The sequence below is a fragment of the Balaenoptera borealis genome (assembly GCF_965194805.1).
Source record: "Balaenoptera borealis genome assembly, chromosome: 4".
Taxonomy (NCBI): domain Eukaryota; kingdom Metazoa; phylum Chordata; class Mammalia; order Artiodactyla; family Balaenopteridae; genus Balaenoptera; species Balaenoptera borealis.
In genome coordinates, this window is record NC_138861.1 from 86,430,944 (window position 1) to 86,451,263 (window position 20,320).

At 38.1% G+C, this 20,320-nt stretch overlaps 1 protein-coding gene across 7 annotated transcripts; it reads right to left on the bottom strand.

Annotated features, from left to right (window-relative positions):
- Nucleotides 1-5,720: 5,720 nt before the first annotated feature.
- Nucleotides 5,721-20,304, bottom strand: LIAS (lipoic acid synthetase). Of its 7 annotated transcripts, XM_082390716.1 has the most exons (12): nucleotides 20,020-20,097; nucleotides 19,844-19,929; nucleotides 18,844-19,016; nucleotides 17,796-17,889; nucleotides 16,764-16,844; nucleotides 15,431-15,587; nucleotides 15,287-15,344; nucleotides 12,973-13,101; nucleotides 10,662-10,807; nucleotides 9,932-10,002; nucleotides 8,821-8,932; nucleotides 5,721-6,064 (listed from the first exon to the last, which is right to left on the bottom strand). In XM_082390716.1, exons 4-12 carry the CDS (start codon nucleotides 17,850-17,852, stop codon nucleotides 6,012-6,014), a joined length of 864 nt encoding a protein of 287 aa, XP_082246842.1. In that variant the 5' UTR covers nucleotides 17,853-17,889; nucleotides 18,844-19,016; nucleotides 19,844-19,929; nucleotides 20,020-20,097; the 3' UTR covers nucleotides 5,721-6,011. The 7 variants fall into 7 exon arrangements, 6 of the variants coding, with proteins under 6 accessions (XP_082246842.1, XP_082246839.1, XP_082246838.1 ...); XM_082390713.1 differs by lacking the exons at nucleotides 19,844-19,929; nucleotides 20,020-20,097 and adding an exon at nucleotides 20,125-20,304 and having other exon boundaries at nucleotides 10,698-10,807; XM_082390712.1 differs by lacking the exons at nucleotides 19,844-19,929; nucleotides 20,020-20,097 and adding an exon at nucleotides 20,125-20,296.
- Nucleotides 20,305-20,320: the final 16 nt, after the last annotated feature.

The window sequence follows — 20,320 nt, forward strand, 5'->3', positions numbered from 1 at the left end:
ATGATCTTGATAGGGAAAGTGGGTCAAATGAGCACGTCAGTGGCAAAAGCAATGGGAGCAAAAAGATGCCTGCAGGAAAATTCAGACTGGTTCTAGGGAAAGCAAGTTGCTTTTTGTTTGGGGTTGAAGGGAGCATGAAGAGGAATAGCTGGAGAAGACTGGAAGTTTAGACTAAGGACAGATTGTAGAAAGCCTTGAACTTCAGGCTGAGTTTGGGCTTCTCTTAATCGTCAAAATGGAGACACCAATGGTTACACAACATTGTGAATGTACTTAATGCCACTGAAGTGTAAACTTTAGAATTGTTAAAATGATAAATGGGGGACTTCCCTGGTGGTCCAGTGGTTAAGAATCCGCCTTCCTAATGCAGGACACGTGGGTTCGATCCCTGGTCAGGGAACTAAGATCCCACGTGCCGTGGCGCAACTAAGTCTGCACCGCAGCTACTGAGCCTGCACCACAATTAGAGAGCCCGTGTGCCGCAACTACTGAGCCCACGCGCTCTAGAGCCTGTGCACCACAACTAGAGAGAAGCCTGCACACCACAACGAAGATCCTGTGTGCCGCAACTAAGACCCAACGCAGCCAAATAAATAAATATTTTTTTTAAATGATAAATGGAATCACCGAAGGTTTTTTTAAAATGCAGTCATTTTCTTAAAAAAAAAGATATTTGTTGGTCACGCTAAAGGACAGACTCAAACTAGCTTTCCAGAGTTGCAGCCCCAAACTAGATGTTACCATCTAGTTTATTCATACATTGACACTGTATTAAAGTTTTAGACCAAAACCCAGGCATGAATATATCAGTGCCAGACTTGCAAAATAATACTTACAAGGGACCTTTAAACTTCAGAGGATAAGCTGGATACAGTGACCTCTTGCTGTGTTCCTCCCTTCCTTTTCCTGAATATAGTCCAAAAGACCACTCATTGTAGATCTGCATTTTACAATATACCACTAGTAACAAGGCAGATTATTTTAGGTGAACATACATTTTTCTTAATTTTAATAGGCATTTATTTTAAAGGCATTAGAATAAACATGACTTACAAATTATATTAGTTAGTATATAAACTTGACTGCTCTAACAGAGACCAAAAATGATAGTGTCTTAAACAGAAGGGAAACATATTTCTCTCAGACATGGAAGTCCAGGGCTGGCAGAGCACTTCCATAGTCATCAGAGGCTCAGACTTCTTTACCTGGGCTCTGCCACCCTTTACACAGTCTCCTATCTCATGGCTCAAAATGGCTGCTCCAGCTACAACATCACGTTCTCATTCCAGCCAGCAGGGAAGGGGAAAGAGAAGGGAAAAGTAGGACCCACCCTTTAACAGCACATTCAGAAGTAGCACAAATTATTTATGCTCACATAGCATCGGTCCCAACTTAGTCACATATCCACAACCGGCTGCAAAGGACTCTGGGAAATATAATTTTTAGCAGGATAATCAACCATGCGCCAGCTAAATATTCTACATGAAGTTTCATTTTAAAGGAATTTAAGTTTAGAAATTTAGTCAATTGTAAAAAAAAATTAATATATAATACTGTAGTTCCCATCCAGATAGGGCAAAAATTTGTGACGGTTTTACATGAATGACTGGAGTTTAGGAAACAGTGGTAGGTGATGTATTTTAATTAGTAACACTAAACATAGTGTCAGTTTTTCTAACACTAATGAGCAAGCATACATAATGGCAAACATACAGATGTAAAGTGAATATTAAATGTTACTTGTTCTCTACCAATGATTTTCAAACCATGACCAACCCAAGCATCGCTATAGAGATGCTTCAGGGATTCAGCAAATGATTGATTTAAATATAAACATAAATATATATATACACACATAGATAATTATATATGTAAAATTATCTACAAAGCTACTATTAAAAAGACAGCAAGCAGAGTTCTTGGTCAACATGGCAAACTGAGCACACATTTATATCCTTTCCCTTCTAAGGACACCATTAAAATTACAGTGAGAGGGGGAAAAGGCAAAATCCAATAAAGCAAAGAGAACAGGAGGGGGCCATCAGTGGTCAAGAGATTTAAAGAAATTTCTGGAAAGCCTTGAGTGGATAGATGTATACTGACTAAAGAGAAGAGTTGCTTCCTGGAATATTGATGTGAGGGCCAGAGGAGGAGGCCCTGCCCAACAGAACAGCAGAGGCTCTAACCAAAAAGGAGGTGGGAGAGAGAGGGGCACCCACCAGGGCCTTAACTGTAGGTCTTTAACTTGAACAGTCAACCTTCTCATCTCATCCACCTCTAGAGGCACAATGACAGGCAGCCTGGCAATTACACCCATGTGATTACATCTTCCAGCCCCCAGGGTCAAGGGGAAAAAAAAAAAAAAAGTAGGTGTGGGCAGGGGGAAGTTTCTTCTCTAAAGAAATTGATTCGACTGCCTGGGGAGAACTATAACAATGAGTACTGTTCTCCACCAGAACTAACCCTAAGTCCAATACCAGCTGTCTGCAAGTTTGCCCTAAAGCAAAGCCAGCAAGTCAAAGCACTGCCTGGACTCTTGGGTTACGTGCGTTGAATTAACCACATGCACTATTTTCATTCTCTCCTGAAATCTCACTAAAACAGCAGTAAAGAAATAAGAAAGCTGTAAATAGATAAGGACAAAGAATGAGGAAGGAGGCACCAGTAGATGAGAGATGTCAAACAATTTTTGGAAGGTGGACCACGGGAGGCTAAGTAACTTACTATAAAGAGCAAGCAGAAACTTCCTTGCCCACATAAGGGACTGCCTTCTAGATGTAGGTAACTGGTCGCTTAGAAGATCACAAGAATTAGAGGCACCACATACCACAAAAGGTGGGGTTTAGGTGTGGGGCTAAAAACAGGGGACTTTGATGGAAGGCTGTATAAGGAAGAGTTGACTGCACCCCAGTCTCTACCCTACCCACACCAAGAAACTACCTTTCCCACCCCTTACTCTCATGGGATATTAGAGGTTTATTTTCAGGAGGAATAGAATTAGAAATTTTCAGGCTTGGGGTGGGTGTTAGTGAGTTGCCAGACTGGAAACGAGGAAACTAAATAAAAGCCTGCATATGGAACAGAGACCCACGCTCCCCTAACCAGCTTGCTTTTACTCATCTGGCTCTGAGTAAGCAGGCAGCCAAGTTTATAACCCTCAAGGCAGGAGACTTGAGGATTATAATTATTATTTTCAATCCTGACATTTGGGAGTCACTCCTTGAGAAATCAAGCTCATGCCCCAAATACGCTCCAGTGTAGCTCTATCAATTAGATAGCTCCCCCCACCCCAGCTTCCAAATAGCTTTAGAGTGGCTTATCACTTCATATGTCTGTACAGCCAAGGAGATGAAGGAGAGCCTTTAACACAAAAGGCAGAGACCAAAACAAAGGAAACAGAGACAATGCTCAGTGCAGAGAACCACACTATCCTCAGAGAGAAAAATGGAAGAACTTGTAGCTAGGAAACAAGAACAGAATGCTATTTAAAGGGGAAAAAAAAAATCAGAGACGTGCTCTTGAAAATGAAAATGTGGTGGCCAAAATTTTAGCAAGAGAATCATCATCAAATGAAATTTTCATGGAAATCCAATACAAAATAGATTAAATGGTATTTTATTAGCACAAATGTTATGTTAAAATGTATGTGTGGCTTCTGAGTAGCTGGGAGTCCCCACAAGGATAAAGGGCATGTACTCAAATCCCTCTCAGCGGCTGCTCCTGCTGTTTTGCTCTACTCATACTCTGAATCTTTCTTTGGGGTGTTATTCCCATTTTTCTGCCTAAGTCCACTGGAGCTCATGCTTCTTAATGCAGTAATACAAATAATATCTCTAAAGTGAAAATGTTTGCAGGGAATTCCCTGGCGGTCTCTTTCTTAGGACTCGGCACTTTCACTGCTGGGGCCTGGGTTCTATCCCTGGTCAGGGAACAAAGATCCCCCAAGCTGCATGGTACAGTCAAAAATAATAATAATAATAATAATAATAATAATAAAGATATCTCACCAAACAGGAATTGGGTTTCAGGGTTGGCTGATTCAATGGCTGGAAAGGGGACAGTGACCCCTGTACTAATTGATTTCTTAAAAACCATGTGCATTTGTCACTTTCACTTTCTTAAAAATACTATTGGTGCTACAGAAAGAAAAAGATCAGACATACTGAAATGGGCACATACCAGATTTTAACACATTGGAGACCACTGATGCATTAACTTGTGCTGCACGATCAAGAAATTTTGTATAGGCCACCTGCCATGTCTGTGCATTTAAATACGCTTCTTTTTAATGCATCATTGTTTAGGAAGGTCAAAGCTCTGCCCTGGCCTTTTAAAATTCAAGCCTGTCTGTTCTTGTACATTTATGCAAGGGACTACACCTCTACAGCACCCACTCTCTACACTCAAATGTCCAGCAAGATCCAGGCATTTGGTCACATATTCTAATGAGTGAATGAATAACCAATTCATAAGATACTATTTGTGATTCCACTTTGAAACAAACATTTCCTGCTAATCATCTTTCAGGTTTTTGGATTAAATTTAAATGGAGAGTATGCTGAGATTGCAAGATGTTTTAAATTTTTAAAATAATTTATCATTATTTAGCTGTATCAGTCAGGATTTTCCTCAATACTATGTAACCAAAATAAAACAAAGAAGTAGACTGTTGAGGTCTGACAAAGACTGCAAATGTCATCCATGACTCCCAATTTCACATATGTATCAAAACAGCTTCATCTTATCATTCACTATTTTTATGTGTAGTTGTTACAAATCTAAAACCTTAACATACATTTGTGCTAATAAAATGCCATTTTAATTATTTTACATTGGGATACCAAAAATTTCATTTGACAAAATGACTCTTCTGCTAAAATGTTTCATTACCAACTGCCTACACTGTGCAAAATTAGGAAACATCAGATTATGTTACAAAATCAGAGTCTGAAAAGTAAGCCATTTTTCCGGTGAAGTAATAGATTTTTAAGGAGGGTAGTTGCCAGAGATGTTAAAATGGAAAGTTGATGGGGTTAACTTTACACAGCAAAATTTGTTAGGATCTATAAGGAAAGTGAGTCAAAGTATATATGGCTCCCTGAGTTAAATTAAAATGTAACTAATTTTCAAAGTTATGCATTTTATAAAAAAATATTAGTTCACATATTTAAAACTTCAAAACAGAATTGGCTATCCAAATTACATATTTTACAATATTGCCATCTAAGTACTTCCTTTGTGAGATGTAGTAGAAAAACAGGATTCAGAGTCAAAAGATGAATCTGAGTTCTAGTACTTAGGAAAGAAATTCCCCTTCAGGTCATTACTGTGACAGGACACAGCCAGCTCACCAGAGTGGTGTGAGGAATGAAAGGAACAAATGGGTAGTGCACGTGATGTAGCAAACTATTATAAAATGAGAGTTAATATTTTATTTTTAGGTTGTATTTCCCCATCTTGGACAACATCATGGTCTTGGTTTAATAGAGGTCCTAAACAAGCAATCAACATAAAACTCTTCTGTAGGTCTAAAGTAGTCATATCAACGTGAAGAGTCAACACTGAAACTCTTAAGCCTTTCTACATTATTCCAACGATGTTATGCAAAGGACATATGCTACTTATAAGTAAACAGATACAATCTCAATCTATTTTGACTGTTTCATCACAGTATGTCATTTTTCAGAAATGAAACGTGACAATGATGTATAGAGGCTTAAAAGATTTTCTAGAAGTTTTTAATGTATTGTTTAAACTACACTATTAACAGTAAACTCTTACAAAGATGTTTTATGATTACATCATAACAAGCAATTGTTTACTGGGACAAAGAAGATATGCTAAAAGACAAATGAATTATTATAATTAAATATGCACAGCTTACTGATATTTTTCGTAAAACAAAAAGACTGGGATATATCCACTGAAGTCTAGGCATTCTGCCACCACTTCTGTTACCAACTGGAGTCAAAGTTTTAAAATTCCTGTGATCTTGAATGTCTTGTTAAGTGTTAGAGGGCTTTTGTTTTTCTTTTAGCCACTAGATTTTTCAGGAAAAATTCACCTATTTAGGAAAAATGAAAATACATTAATAGCAATTTAAAGTAAATTTCAGAATAATTATACTTCAGTGTTTCCCTTTAAAGATGACTTTTGTATTTATTGGTGTTTTTCTCTTCTCAAATCTCAATGGCAATAATTTTCTAACCTCACATATCCCCCGTATCTTTGGTCCTTTCCTCAACCATAATGCTTAGTCATTATTCTTTTTCTTTTAAAAGAGCTTTTTTTTCATAAATTTATTTATTGTTCGTTTTTGGCTGCATTGGGTCTTTGTTGCTGTGTGCGGGCTTTCTCTAGTTGTGGCGAGCGGGGGCTACTCTTCGTTGTGGTGCTCAGGCTTCTTATTGCGGTGGCTTCTCTTGTTGCGAAGCACAGGCTCTAAGTGCATGGGCTTCAGTAGTTGCAGCATGTGGGCTCAGTAGTTGTGGTGCACGGGCTTAGTTGCTCCGTGGCATGTGGGATCTTCCCAGACCAGGGCTCAAACCTGCGTCCCCTGCATTGGCAGGTGGATTCTTAACCACTGCGCCACCAGGGAAGTCCCTAGTTGTTATTCTTAAAAAACTTTTTCTATCACTACAATTTTTACCATTACTCTTTCTAGTAAAGAAATATTATAAAGGGTGACCCTATTGTATCTGTGGGCTGCTTCTGTGCATTTATTCCACTTCATGTGCACCATCTATTCCTCATCACCGACAAAGTACTGCTGTTGGCACAATTCATTTCAGAGAGCAATTCTGCTACATTATTAGCCTGGATCTGATGTTTATAAAACAGACCTTGCTGCAGTTGAGCAGATTGATTTGATGGCATCTCTTTAGCTTATTCCCCTCTAGGGAAGCAAGAGCTCTTCATCTATAATGGGCTTGCTTTCTCTCCACCCCCTAAGATGTGCCTGTGCACTAAGTTAGCTGCTTAGAGGGGGCACTTTCACTTTTCAGGTCATTAGGGTTCCATTTAGTCTATCACTGTTAGAGCACGGCTCAAAGCTTATTGGCAGAGTTCAGCACTGCAGGCCTGACTTTATGAGGAGTCTGATGAACTTCTCTGTCATCTTAATACATAAGTAGAATTGTGATGATTGTATCTGTACACAATCACCAAGAATCCTAAGACTCATAACCTTGCCAAGTAATGGAGAGAATAATCCGTGCTGCCCCATGCCTCATCTAAATCTGGTAAGAGTAGAACCATATTATCAGATCCTAATCCATCATCTGAATCTAAGACTTTGACCTTTTACTGGTAATTTTAAAGGAATTAAAAAGTTTATAATTCACTTCCTCATAATTGTTAGAAATTTTCCTTACCAAAAACAAAAACAAACAAAACAAAACAAACAAAAAAACCCAAACCAACAAAATAAAAAGTCCTTTCAGGGGCTTCCCTGGTGGCGCAGTGGTTGAGAATCTGCCTGCCAATGCAGGGGACACAGGTTCGAGCCCTGGTCTAGGAAGATCCCACATGCCGCGGAGCAACTGGGCCCGTGAGCCACAACTACTGAGCCTGCGCGTCTGGAGCCTGTGCTCCGCAACAAGAGAGGCCGCGATAGCGAGAGGCCCACGCACCGCAATGAAGAGTGGCCCCCGCTTGCCGCAACTAGAGAAAGCCCTCGCGCAGAAACGAAGACCCAACACAGCCAAAACTAAATAAATTAAAAAAAAAAAAAAAAAAAAAAGTCCTTTCAAATGACATTTTTCTACTTTGACCGCCCTGAAAGCTGATGTTGGTCCTTTATATATATTTTTAGCTTGCCAGTAGTGCTCCTTGAAGAATAAATCACTTATCATTATTGGTTTCCAAAATTCCCACAACCTGTCAGTCAGTGTTGAATCAAATTCTTGGGTTTTATAACTAAGATAAGCTGTTGTTAGTTCATTAAAATGTCTTCAGTTTCTTTACAGGAACACACTGAATATTACTAACACCTGAACATTAATTTTTACAAATAGAATTTATGCCTAATTTTAACATATCTAGGATTTAGACTCCACTAGGTAACAGTCATTTAAAAGATCATTAATAGTATAACATGGTTTGGACATACCCAAAAAATAACTAGCTGTTTATTCTTGTAATGGCCATTACCACATGACTTTATCTCTTGAAAAAGGCTTTTAGGACTTCCCTGGTGGTGCGGCGGTTAAGAATCCTCCTGCCAATGCAGGGGACACGGGTTTGATCCCTGGTCCAGGAAGATCCCACATGCTGCGGAGCAACTAAGCCCATGCTCCACAGCTACTGAGCCTGCGCTCTAGAGCCCACGAGCCACAACTGCTGAGCCCACGTGCCACAACTACTGAAGCCTGTGTGCCTAGAGCCTGTGCTCCGCTACAAGAGAAGCCACAGTAATGAGAAGGCCGTGCACGGCAATGAAGAGTAGCCACCGGTCGCCGCAACTAGAGAAAGCCTGTGTGCAGCGATGAAGACCCAATGCAGCCAAAAATAAATAAATTAATTACTAAGTTAAAATAAAAAATTGCACTGTAGATAGTAAAATTATACTAAACATTTCCATAGGGGAAATAACCTTATGGATTTTTTTTCCTGTTGCTTCTGGGAGGAAAAACACAAAGATATTAATACAAGCAGCAATGTTGTCAAATAGATACTTACCCTTATGGAGCGAAGTTCCTAAAGATACTTCAGAAAAAAAAAAATTTTTTTTTCTTCCCCACAAAAGACAACCACAGCTATTATTCTTTTAATGTGGAAAATTACGGACTAAATAGAACCATGCTCTGCAGTCTAACTTACCTGCTTTATATGAAGAACGCACCAGAGGGCCACTTGCTGTATAATGAAATCCAAGTTCATTTCCTACTTTTTCCCAGTATTTGAACTTTTCAGGAGTAATGTATTCTTCAACCTAGATTTAAAGAATTAATTCTAGATTCTAGAATTTTCCTAAATCATTTCGGTTCTATACAAAAATCTACTTGTTGGCTACTCGGTCAGAACGTAATTATAGTGAAATTAGAGAGGAGGGGAAACATATCAATTTGGAATTATATTAGCTATTCCAAAAGGGAAAGAAAATGAGATTATTTGTAGAGATTATATACCTGTATCATTCCTTTACTGACCAACAAGTACAATCAAAAATTAATCACAGCTCCTTGAGAGCAGGGACCAGGTCTCCTTTATCTCCATACCCAAAGCATCCAGAATAGTACTTGGTACATAGTGACACCTAATAAATGGTGACTGGATGAAAAGAATGGATCAACATATTCACATGAATGGAATTCTGGACCTTGGTACCACAGAGTGCCAAACACTAAAACAAGATTAGCCATTTGCTACATTTGCTACTTTTGCAGAATAAAGCAGTAAATTAAAGTGACCTGGGTGTATAACTTCAAAAAAAAAAAAAATTAATCACACCTATTTCTATAAGATTCCTGACAGAAAAAAAAAAAAAAGATTCCTGAGGACAAGACTGTGTTACTCATCCTGTATCTTCTGCTCGGCACGGTGTCTGGCACATGGTCGCTACTCAAGAAATGTTTTTTGAATGAATGAATAAATGTCCAATATAGAAATAGGGAGACCTACTTTTTTTTCTTACTTCACCTCTGGCTCTCATATAATTCTAAAACAAATCACAAGATCACCAAGTGTGAATGAACACAACTTCCCAACTTAAAATTTTTTTTCCTGTAGGTCACTTAAGTTATACAATTTTGGGGGCAGCAAATGAGTGCCAGTGTAGCTGCTTTATGCAGATAATAAAATGGAAACTGGAACTTAGAAATATACATGGAACACTACACTAAAAAGCCAGTAGCTTCTTAATTTTACCTAAAGAAAATAAAGATTTAATTCAAATTACCATTAAACATTTGGCAATTTATGGTAGTTGTACCTTAAGGTGGCGCTTTGTTGGCTGCATATATTGTCCTAAAGTCAAACAGTCCACATCTGCTTCACGAAGTACTACAGGAAAAAAAGCACACGTTACATTAGCAGATGTTTTTACGATGCTAACTGTATGCATTGTTGTAAAGAGCAGCTTTTAATTATTATTTGAACTTATTACTCTTTGAACCAATAAATAACTGTAAGTTGGGCAAGGATCTTCAGGTAAAATAAAAGCTTTTATATTTTAAAATTTAAGAAGCACAAGAATCACAAAGCAAATGGATTTAATGGACTAAGGTTCAGTGAAGTCCAAAGCACACCATGTTATGTTAACAATTCTATAAGTAAGCACTTCCTCAAAGGCCTGAATTCATCCTAGTCATCTTTGGATTGTCAGTGTTTGACAGAGCGCCTGATACCTGGCTGGACTCAAAAACTGTCTAATGAGTGAATAAGAAAAGTGGACAAAATCATGTTTTTAGTTGATGAAAGGGTAAGAAATAAAATGGGATGCAAATTTCATATCCTGAGCATCCTGTACATCGTTCCATAAAGTTTTAAGAAAACATACTTCCTTTCCTTTCTATGCTGCTGTTTACAACATATACTATATGTTTGTTCTCACTGGCACTTTCGCTGAGACTATGGACAAAGCATAACAGGTCCTTCAAAGTGGGATTCCTGCTATTACTCAAATTAAACGGAAAAAGAGTTTTCATTTTCAATTTCTTTACCTTTCATCGTTGCATATACTTGCTCGTCATTCTCACCTAAACCCAACATTATAGATGTTTTAGAAATAACATCAGGTCGAACTTCCTTGGCATGTTTCAGTATGCGTAGAGACTGGTCAAAATTGGCCCGGGGATCACGAACTTTCCTTGAAAACAGCAAAGCTGTTGTCAGCAAGAATAACCATAACCACAAGCTCAACTAAGTACATAATTATGCAAGCAACCTGAAAGACCAGAAAAGTACATTCTGGACATCATGCTACATCATATGGTTCAATGGTAGCATTTTTGGACAAATGTCTAAGTGCTACTTTAGGATAGAAAATCAAGCTTCACTAGGCCCCCAACTCTGTTGACTTTTCAGGCCTTTCAAGCCTGGGGCAGAGAAAATGAGAATGGAAGTAATGAATGAAGTTAATTCATTTTATGAATTACTCATTGAGAAACCAGGATTCTGTAACTGAGAATAAGTGATTAGAAGAGTAGTCAAGAGAGAAGGGGAAAAAAGTGGAAGAAAATCTCGATACTGAACAAAGAAAAAACTATTTAACCTGAACCATTTCAGAGGAATGAAACTTTTATGTTCATTTCTAAAGACTAAGCTGCCCTCTGCTGGTAAGTATATAGCTTGACATCTCTTAGGTAAAAAAATACATGATTCTGGAATTTTCACTGCAAAGGATAATGTTTTTTATTTATTTATTATTTTTAAAAATTAATTAATTAATTTAATTTTTGGCTGTGTTGGGTCTTCGTTGCTGTGCACGGGCTTTCTCTAGTTGTGCTGAGCGGGGGCTACTCTTTGTTGTGGTGCACGGGCTTCTCATTGCAGTGGCTTCTCTTGTTGCGGAGCACGGGCTCTAGAGCGCAGGCTCAGTAGTTGTGGCGCACGGGCTTACTTGCTCCACAGCCATGTCATATCTTCTGGGACCAGGGCTTGAACATGTGTCCCCTGCATTGGTAGCTGGATTCTTAACCACTGTACCACCAGTAAGTCCTGGATAATGTTTTTTAAATGAAAACAGAGAAACTGGCACCCACTGGTGGTGGTATCATGAGATATGACAGGGTTGGAACAGGCTGTGTGCTAGACTTCAACAGGGGCCAAACCACCACGGCTTAAATGGATAAGACCCAAAGGACACGAAGCTGGTGATGTTAAATCAGCCTTCATTTGAATTCTAATGTACCTTTATTTTGTGTAATTGATTTGTTGTTATGGTTGTTATTTTTAATCAGAGACCAGTTCACAGGGAAGAGAGGAAACAAATTAATGAATTTAAAAATAATCACAGTGACTTCTCCGGTGGTCCAGTGGGTAGGACTCCATGCTCCCAATGCAGGGGGCCCAAGTTTGATCCCCGGTCAGGGAACTAGATCCCACACGCATGCCGCAATGAAGATCCCTCATGCAGCAACTAAGACCAGGCACAGCCAAGATAAATAAATAAATAAATATTAAAATTCACACACACACAATTGATAATAAGGAAATTACTTTTTGGAAGTTATTTCTCCACTGAATTCAAGTCATGCTCCCTAATATATTTATGATTTAGTAGAAATCCTGGTTATTGTTTATCCTACTTCTTTCTTTAACACAGAATAATGTGTAGAACCTAATAAAATCACTATCAAATGCTTTACTAAAATAATGAAAATGAATTATTAATCTTGCCCAAAATTTTTCATTTTTCTGAAATATGAATGTACTTACTGATGTAGAATAACAATCTGTAATTATTTCTAACTACTAAAATTATTAGGAAGAGTAAGACAGCATAGTATCTACTTTTTAAAAGAGATCTGAAATACATCTGAGTGTACTAGGTTTTTCTTCAGCATCATTTACTGTATATATTATTGCCAAGTGGATGGTTAAAAGTCTTTTTTTAGAACTACAATCAAAGCAATTGCTCTTGAGTAAGTTTTTCTTTCTGAAAACTGTTCTTTGAAAAAAACAGCTCGATGGCACTTGCAATGATACTTTACAAAAAAAAAAAGAAAAAAAAGATGCTCATTATGTGTGTGTGTACCAAAACATATATACACATGTATAAATATATAAGTATATATTACACTTAGATGTTAGTAATTGATACTACTAGGTGGAAATATTATGAGTGATGTTTACACTCTTTTTGTTGGCTACATTTAAAAATTTTTCTGCAATAGACATATGTTGTTTTTGTTTAAAAACAGAGTTCACTTTATAAAAGCGAATTACAAAGTTCTCCCCTGAAACAAGTGAGAAAATATAGCAGATTCTGACCCTCCAAACTTCCCAACATTACTCTGTATATGAAATCACCTCTGTAATTCTGGAACTGTTTCTACATTATGTGCATACACATCTAATCCTGACAGAGCAACTTTTTCTATTGCTTTAAGATCTCCTCGGAAATCAGGGGTGAGACATTCCACAAGGATTTTCGGATTCCTAGGGTGAAAAAGAGATAAGTATCAAACTGAGGAAAAGAGTTGACATAACCGTTGCTCAAAATAGAAGTCACCAGTACTCATTCAGTATCAGTTTCAATACAGTAAGCTTTAGAACCTTGCCAAGAATAGCATGAACACACAAATGTTTATATATGAACTGTTAAATGAAAAACAAACAAAAAACCCCCCAAAAAACCAAACAAACCTATAACATCAAATAATATGCACACTGTGGTTAAAACACATCTGCATGTAAATAATGATCAGAATAAATTTGGGGATTATATAGAATTTTAAACTTTATTAAGTAGGTGTTAAAAAATTGTTTAAAGGAATTAACATACAAATATGAAACATTAAATATAAAATAACCTTTGTATTTTTTTAGAAAATAAATTGGGATATCTCTTATGTGAATGCAAATATTAATTCCTTTAATTTTGCATTCTTTTAAAATTCATGAATAGTGCCCTCCTCCCTTCCTCTAGACAAATATTTCACAAGTGCTCTGAGCTTTAAAAACTATATTCTGGGGCTTCACTGGGCGCAGTGGTTGAGAATCTGCCTGCCAATGCAGGAGACACGGGTTCGAGCCCTGGTCTGGGAGGATGCCACATGCCACGGAGCAACTAGGCCCGTGAGCCACAATTGCTGAGCCTGCGCGTCTGGAGCCTGTGCTCCGCAACAAGAGAGGCCGCGATAGCGAGAGGCCCGCGCACCGCAATGAAGAGTGGCCCCCACTTGCCGCAACTAGAGAAAGCCCTTGCACAGAAATGAAGACCCAACACAGCCATAAATAAATAAATAAATAAATAAATAATTAAAATATATCATAAAAAAAGAGTAAAATAATATTAAAAAAAAAACTATCTTCTGAGTTGCTGAGTCATGAGCTTTGCTTAAATGAAATACAAGCTAAACATTAATCTTCCTATTTACATTCTGGCTATATTTATGCATTCAAGCATTAAAATATGAACTAGGTCATAAAGCTGTTCCCTTTGACAAGTAGTAGAAATGACTGGGAAACTAAAACTTTTTCACAAACCCAACTGCAAAGTTTTTTTTGGAGCTGTTTCATGCGAGAACAGATGTAGAAAGGACCACATACACACCCTTCCCATGGATACAAGACATGTTGAAAGAACACATAACTCACTGTTTTTTTAACTGCAAGTTGAGACTCATTAGTGGTTTGTGAGATCAATTTTGTGGGTGGCAAACAAAACTTTTTTTAAATGAACTATAAAAAAATAAAATAGAAAATATTGGGGGAATCACTGAAAAAACATTTACTGAGAGTGTTAGACTAGTACTGAGCTGTAGAAAATAAGCATAGGGCTTCCCTGGTGGCGCAGTGGTTAAGAATCCGCCTGCCAATGCAGGGGACATGGGTTCGAGCCCTGGTCCAGGAAGATTCCACATGCCGTGGAGCAACTAAGCCCGTGCACCACAACTACTGAGCCTGCGCTCTAGAGCCCGCAAGCCACAACTACTGAAGCCCACGCGCCTAGAGCCCGTGCTCCGCAACAAGAGGAGCCACCGCAATGAGAAGCCCGCGCACCGCAATGAAGAGTAGCCCCCGCTCGCCGCAACTAGAGAAAGCCCGCGCAGCAATGAAGACCCAATGCAGCCAAAAATAAATAAATTAAATAAATAAATAAATAAAAAAAACTCCTTTTTAAATGCTTTTTAAATACATGGAATTTACATGTTAATAAATTGTTAGTTATGGGTAAAATTCCCAGGGCATATCAATAGTGATAAAATTTATATCAAGATTACATATTTTAACAATGTGGGAGTTTATCTCATCCTAACTTCTTCTAGATGATGGTTTATTTAAATCAGTGCTAGGAAGACTAGTTTTATACTTCTCAGAAAATTACTCAAAGTTTAGACTGATACTCAAATATGAAGGAGGGGTTCTACCGACTAAAGGTCCATGAATAAGTTTGTGTCCCTACATCCCTAAAATTTCTGCAAATATGTATCTGTATGTTTGAATACGACTTTTCTGGATAAAAGACCACATAATTTCCAGCAGATTATGAGACAGGTTTATAATCCCCACAAAAGGTTAATAACCACTACTTTAAGGTAAAGACCTAAAATAAACTGAATTTACATGGATCAACAAAAGTCCTTAAATTACACAAGCAAATGCAAAAACAAGTAAGTACCTTTCCTTTAAGTAAGACACAGTCTTTGCAAAGTGCTCAGCTCCTCCATCAGGCATATCTAGAAACAAAAGAGTCCACTGCTTAAGATGATGTCATAACTTAATAAGAGCCAATTTCTGGAAGAGGTAATGATGATGCACTAACCATCTCGATCCACAGACGTCAGGACTACATAATCCAGACCCCACTCTGCAATTGCCTTTGCAGTATTGTAGGGCTCATTGGCATCCAGTGGAGGTGGATTTCTCGCAGTCTTAACAGAACAAAATCTACAACCTCTTGTACATGTGTCACCCATCAACTAGAATAGAAATGTTACAATTTAAATCAAATAAACAGATGACTTAGAGAATGTAATGTTAAGGGAATAAAACTGCAATGAATGTATAAACTTTGATTCTGTTTTTAAGAAATTTAAAACATTCAAAGCTAAACAATACAGTTAAGGAATACAAACATATATGGTAAAACTAAAGAAAAGGAAAGGCAAGGGATAAAACCAGAGATTTCCATCATGGAGTATTCAGAATCACTCCTTCCTTCAAGAATTGACATTGCATAACTTAGATAAGCTCTCTGGTTGGCTCTGTATTATTCCAGAAGGAGCTCTATCTCATAAGAATCCCCAGCTCCTCATCTAAATAGTCTCTTGCTGATATAACTCAACAGTTTATCAGACATTCCCCAGACAAGTATGGACTTTCAGTTGCACATAATTTATATTTAACCCAATACTTCAATCTGCAAACTCCTCTGTATAAATAATATGGTAGATTGCATTGTTAATCCTATTTCTTACTCCATCATATTAAGATTATACATCTTACCCACTGCCATGCAACTTGCAGGGCCCGCCTACTTGGGGAGGAAGTTATGTCTCTACTCCCACTCATGCTTGGCTTGGCCATGTGGCTTATTTTGGCCAATAGAATGATAGCAGCCATGACGAAGCAGAAGTCTCAAATGTGCATGGATGGTTGGCTTGCCCTCTTGTGCTCCTTCCAACCTCCATGAAAAGAATATGCCTTGGAGAGCCACCGGTCCATGAATAAAGCTCTCTAGAGCAGACCTGAACCCAACCTACTTCCTGGAGTCCAGCTTAGCCCAGTTAGGAACAGATGAACGTGGGCCAACTGAAAGTCCCATGAGGGAGAAAAATATATGCTTATTATTTAAGGGGCAAAGTGAATAACAAGTTAAGTGAACATGAAGAACATTTCCAAAAATTAATAGAAGAGATATCTCAAGGCAGTGCATGATTAACCATCAGGTAGATGGAAGAATCAATAATAGACTTATTCAGAGAAGGGTGAGATCATAACAGGCTGGATTATTCTGTTGGGTTTTTTCCCACATTTCTCATAAACTCATATGTAACAAGAAATCTGATCAGAGATTCATAATGTACATTTGTAGGAGAAAGACACAAAACATTTCCTTTCAGTCTCTAGACTTTAGAATTTGAGGCTGGCCTTACCATGATTGTGGCAGTGGCAGTGGCATGTTCTCCGCCTCCCCAACACTCTCCAATATTGGGACATCGAGCTTCCTCACACACCTGTGGGTAAAAGGGAACTGAATACAGTCAGGTTGAAAATACTTACCAATTGAGCAAATTAGTCATCAGGCATGTTTACACTATCCATTCTTCACAGCATATTTATGAAGAAATTCACTATTCAAAAATGCTGTTAAAACTGTCGAAGTATATAGATATTAGGATTCCATTTTTAAATTAAAAACTATATGAAGGGACTTCCCTGGTGGTGCAGTGGTTAAGAATCCGCCTGCCAATGCGGGGGACACGGGTTTGAGCCCTGGTCCGGGAAGATCCCACATGCCGCGGAGCAACTAAGCCCGTGCGCCACAACTACTGAGCCCAGGCGCCTAGAGCCCCGAACCCTGCCACTGCAATGAGAAGCCCGTGCACCGCAACGAAGAGTAGCCCCTGCTCGCCACAAGTAGAGAAAGCCCACACGTAGAAATGGAGACCCAATGCAGACAAAAATAAATAAGTAAATAAATTTTAAAAAAACAAAACCAAAAAAAACCCTATATGAATGTATATATTTTACATGTGCAAATAAAAAGGTCTGCAAGGGTATATGTTGAACAGTTAAAGTGGTGTAACAGTTAAACATTTGAGATTGCATATAGGATGCTTCACATTTAATATACCCTTTCCAACAAGCATGTACTTAATTTGTAATATAAAACACACAAAAACCCTCATTCCCAAAATTGCAGAAAAAAAATTTTTTTGTTTGTACTATTAAATGAGAGGTTAAAGAATACAATTACTTTTTGTTTCTTTTGCAGGGAAAATAATCTTTAAATGTATTTCCATTACTGAGAGTAATGTATCACTAAACATCTTTATTTACTTTCCTTGCTATTTTTTTTTTTCCTTGCTATTTTTGATACGTATTTTATTAATTTTTAAGTTACAGATATATGGAAAAATTACGGCTTCTGGTAAAGAGGGATATTTAACCCTCTGATAACTTACTGTATGAAGATTTAAATTCCGCAAAGTATTTTTCAGTTTATTGTAATTTTTCCCCATGGGAATCTCTGTCTTTAGCCATGGAGGTAGTCTTAACCTGAGGAAAGCCAAATATAACTATACATTAACAAGTATGTTCCCAAATAATCACACAGCTTTGAAGTTACTCTGCACTATTACAATTCCTAGTTAGGAATTTTCCCCCCATAATCCTGGATTAACTCTTTTAATTTCTGCCATAGGAGTAATAACAGAGAATGAAATTTAGATTTGCTCAAACCACTTTAGAAAACACCTATAACTGTGTCTAGCAGGGCACTGTGCTCATGTCTACTTTTGCAAAGGCACAGAGTAACACCATCCCAATAAAAAAATGAAGAAGCTTTTGAACATCTCATTCCCTAAAAAATAATACTGACAAAAAGTTCTATATTTGTTCAGATTAAGGAGAGATCCCACAAGTGAACTTTCTGCTCTACATTCTAGATTTTGATAGTTATTAAGTGGAAAAAAATCTAAAATTTGGAGTGAAGACTACATTTCCTCAGGTTCCCTTTGACTTCCACCCACTTGTGATCTAGAAGTTGCTAGGTAAAGTATCTCCCAATACAATTTGCTCTCTGCACTAAATTCCCTTACAATTCTTTTAAACTAAGATCATATGTACATTGACTAGGCAAAGCAACAAGTTAGATCACCGACACCCAGTAATAATGAAAAACTTATTAAAGTGTAATAGACTAGTAACAAGGTGATAATCTTTGCTCTCTGAAGAAATTTGTTGCTGGATGGAAAATGGGAGATGGTGGTGTAAGATGGCTAAGTCCTAGGAAGGGTGAAGAAAAACTGTCAGAGGGCAGAGAGAAAAGAAATAGATTCCAACAATCTCACCTAGTCACCTATTCTATCTATGTTTGTTATCACTTCTTTCTAATGATTTTTAGCTAAATTTAACAAGCTGATTAAAAATATACCCTAGGGCTTGGTTATATCTGAAAATGATGCACTATGAAGAAATGGGACATTAAAATTACCTCAAAATTTCAATTACCTTTCTCCTTTCTGGCGTTTTAAGTCTCCTTTATATTCGTCCCAGGTGCTCTTGTCTGCTAGATCACCAGATACAAAATCTTGAAGGTCTGGTCCATTCTGTAAAAATGTCTTTTTTTTATCTGGCAAGGAACTTACTTCTCTGACTGGACTGCATAAATATCTTCCAAATACCTAAACAAAGGGTTCATTATGACATTTATTTAGTGGGGTTTGGAATAACTAAGTTTTAACCTATTTTAATACCTAAAAGGAAGGGTAAAACCCAGAGAACTGATTCAGAAATTATGTCAAACTATTTACAAGCTCTGTGTAGGAGCTGAGAATCTAAGATTAAGGAGGACCCAAGGGGAACAAACCAAACCTAAAGGAGAACGGGAGCTGACCATTTCCTGCTGGATTTAGAATAGATTTGGAAACACTGGAACTGGCTAACATGCCACACTTTTCATGTAACCCATTTAGGTACTAAAAGTCTGTTTTTCAAGTTTAAATTGCAATAAGGGAGAAGACACTACAGCTTTGAATTTTCTATTCCTGACTTGAGTCAAGGACGTTTAAATGAAATTTGAAGTAAATCTCTCTGCTTTGGACTTTGGATAAGCATACGTGTTAAAACGTAGAGGTAGTGCTCAACTAGTTTCACAGAACTTGAAGAAGGGAAACCAAACCTAATGTTTTAATTTTCTAGGTTACATTCTGTGTTTAAAGAAGGAAGTCACTCAATATGTATTTGTTGACCATAAGAAGCCATTGGCTTCTAGATCTGAACACACACGGACAAAACACTATAAAATTCAAGAGTCAGTACTTATAAAGCAAAAGAACCTTCAAGAATTAAAAAAAAAAAAATACAGTGCCTATTAATGCTGCACGATTGCTATTGTACTTGCCCAGGTCTCCCGCTCGAGTCTAGAGCATAGATTTGGGTTCTAATTGCCCAAACCGGTGTCTAGTACACAAGAAGAGCTCAACACACAGTAGGAATCTGGAGTGCTCACCGCAGTGCTCCTATAACGCTCCAATAAATACAGAGTACAAATCACTGATACGCAGAAAAAAAGCTCTCAGCGCCAGCCAGAGAGACCTACAAACAAACCAGTACCAGAGACTTAACCTCGTGGGGGTGTCGGAAGAATTAAATGAGATACCACAAGAAAAATGTTTAGAACAGTACCTGGCTCGAAGTAAACACTCAGTTAAGTGCTGGCATTATTGGGCGCTCTAAAGGGATGGGAGCCCCCCCACCCCACGCCCGCACCCTGCTCGCCCCGCAGCTCACCCGGGGGCCCACGGTGCGGACCGCGCCCCCGCAGCGTAGAGACATCCCTCTCTTTTTTTTTCTAGCAGGGCCGAGCGATCACTAATTCCCGAGAAAACAAAGATGGAAAAACCGTCACTCGATTTATGACCAACAACCTGAGCCACACCTGACCCTGTGGAACCTGCCCTGCTCCGCGATTGGCTGCCTTAGCCTA

What these genes read in the sequence shown, in the direction of transcription:
- LIAS (XM_082390712.1), bottom strand. Translation starts at nt 20,169, where the DNA reads ATGTCTCTACGCTGCGGGGGCGCGGTCCGCACCGTGGGCCCCCGG. An exon ending in GTGTCTTACTTAAAGGAAAG is followed by an intron (nt 13,102 to 15,286) that starts GTACTTACTTGT and finishes TTTTCACCCTAG; the next exon opens with GAATCCGAAAATCCTTGTGG. An exon ending in AGTATATGCAACGATGAAAG is followed by an intron (nt 10,003 to 10,661) that starts GTAAAGAAATTG and finishes TTTTTCCTGTAG; the next exon opens with TACTTCGTGAAGCAGATGTG.